Source organism: Pteropus vampyrus, unplaced genomic scaffold (genome assembly GCF_000151845.1).
Source record: "Pteropus vampyrus isolate Shadow unplaced genomic scaffold, Pvam_2.0 Scaffold227, whole genome shotgun sequence".
NCBI lineage: Eukaryota > Metazoa > Chordata > Mammalia > Chiroptera > Pteropodidae > Pteropus > Pteropus vampyrus.
This window is the reverse complement of record NW_011889008.1, coordinates 1600606-1602227: the sequence shown is the minus strand read 5'-3', so window position 1 is coordinate 1602227 and position 1622 is coordinate 1600606. Positions and strand designations below refer to the sequence as shown.

The 1622-nt window shown below is 61.9% G+C and overlaps 1 protein-coding gene across 1 annotated transcript in view; it reads left to right on the top strand.

The window, feature by feature from the left end:
• The window catches only part of RPTOR (regulatory associated protein of MTOR complex 1), a 227815-nt gene that overhangs the window by 159004 nt on the left and 67189 nt on the right, over positions 1–1622 (top strand). The window contains exon 14 of the mRNA XM_023519631.1: positions 998–1081. Coding sequence (XP_023375399.1) covers positions 998–1081 — 84 coding nt within the window. The remainder of the gene's footprint in view (positions 1–997; positions 1082–1622) is intronic.

Here is a 1622-nt window from a genome sequence, read left to right as displayed (position 1 = left end):
GCTCCCGGAGCCAGTGGCACGGTGGAAACGCCCCGGCCTTCAGAGTCACCCCCTGTCCTCCACTCCTGCCACCCGCCTTGGCACGCCTCGCCCCGACCCTGCTGGCCTGTCCCCATTCCAGACTTCTTCCCAGCCTCCTTGCTGTGACTCACCTCCTTACCCTGTGTGTCACCCTCCCCATCGGTCACATACGTTATGTTTTCCCATCGTGTTGATAAGTGACCGTGTAACACGGGCTAGTATTGTCCTGGGAGCTCTCATATGTTACTTAACGATAAAACCCTTGTTTTATGAATTGAGAAATGAAGGTTCAGAGAAGTTAGGCACTTTGCCCAAAGTCACGTCACCGGTGAGCACCGTGAGGTCAGTGTCCCACGGCACCATCATCAGAGAAGGCAGGAGGGGACCGCGTGTGCATGCTTCTCGCTGGCCTTGCAGGCTGCCCGCCCGGAGGGCGACGCGGCGATGCCAGGCCGTCACTGACCTCCTGGATTTGTCCTGGAGAAGGAGCCACGGAGGTGCGTGCGTGTCACAGCGCCGTGGTGCCGGCAGGAGCGTGAGGACGGTCACGCCTCCCGCAGTGCAGACTGCGTAAGGGTTTATGCGCCTTTACGTAAGTGAAGCGCGGTACTGCCGTCGGGGACGGCCGGCGTCCGTGTCCGTGGGGCATGAGATGGACAGTGTGCTTAGAGGAGACGGGGGACAGTGTCCGCAGAGAGCAGCGTGTGGCGGTGCACACCCCAGAACGTCATCAGCGAAACGTCCGTACACGCAGCCGAAAGGGTCCCAGAGCTGCTTGCGGCACACACCTCGCCTGCCGACGGAGACGCAGGGCGTTTGCTTAGCCCGTCCGCGCGTGGACGTGGGGGGCCTGCCTCGGGGGGTGGGTGCGTCCGAGCCTGCCCGCCAGACCCCCAGAGTGACGGCTCCGGCAGCAGCTTGTCCAGGGCTTCGCGTCACAGGCCCTTTCGGTGACGCCATGTCCTTCTCTCCTCAGGTGTTGCTGAGCCAGGTGCATCGGCTGAGAGCCCTGGACCTTCTCGGGAGGTTCCTGGACCTGGGCCCCTGGGCGGTGAGCCTGGTGCGTGCTTCTGCGCGGGGCCGGGTGGAGCGGGCCAGTGAGGGCGGCCGTGGGGACGCCCGGCAGCCGCAGCGTCGGGGTCGGCTTGTGCTTCGCCCCCCTGACCCGTTTGCTGTTCTCAGGCGTCACTTCTGCGGGACAAAGTGCCACCAGCCTGCTGCTCTTCAGGGAGTGGCTCCGCCCTGCCACAGCCCTGTCCCCGGCCACACGTGGCCTGTTTCCTCCCGGAAGCCCCTGCAGACCCTCATTCGCCGTCTTGGCTCCCTGACTCCGGGCACGATCCCGAAGCACTTTTCCGGCCACTCGCTCTATAGCAGAGCAGGAACGGTCACGTGAAACAGGAGGGGCTGACGGGAGGAGACGGCACGACTCACGGGGTCTGCCGGTTAGAGCAGGTCCGAGACGCCTGTCCATCAGTTGCAGTACGGGGACCTTATTTGGTTCTATTTGCAAGTAAACATTTGAAAGTTCAAGTTGGAAAAGTTAATGCTCAAGAAACAATTAGGAGTTTAGCTGGATGTTTTCTTATTAAAGAATAATG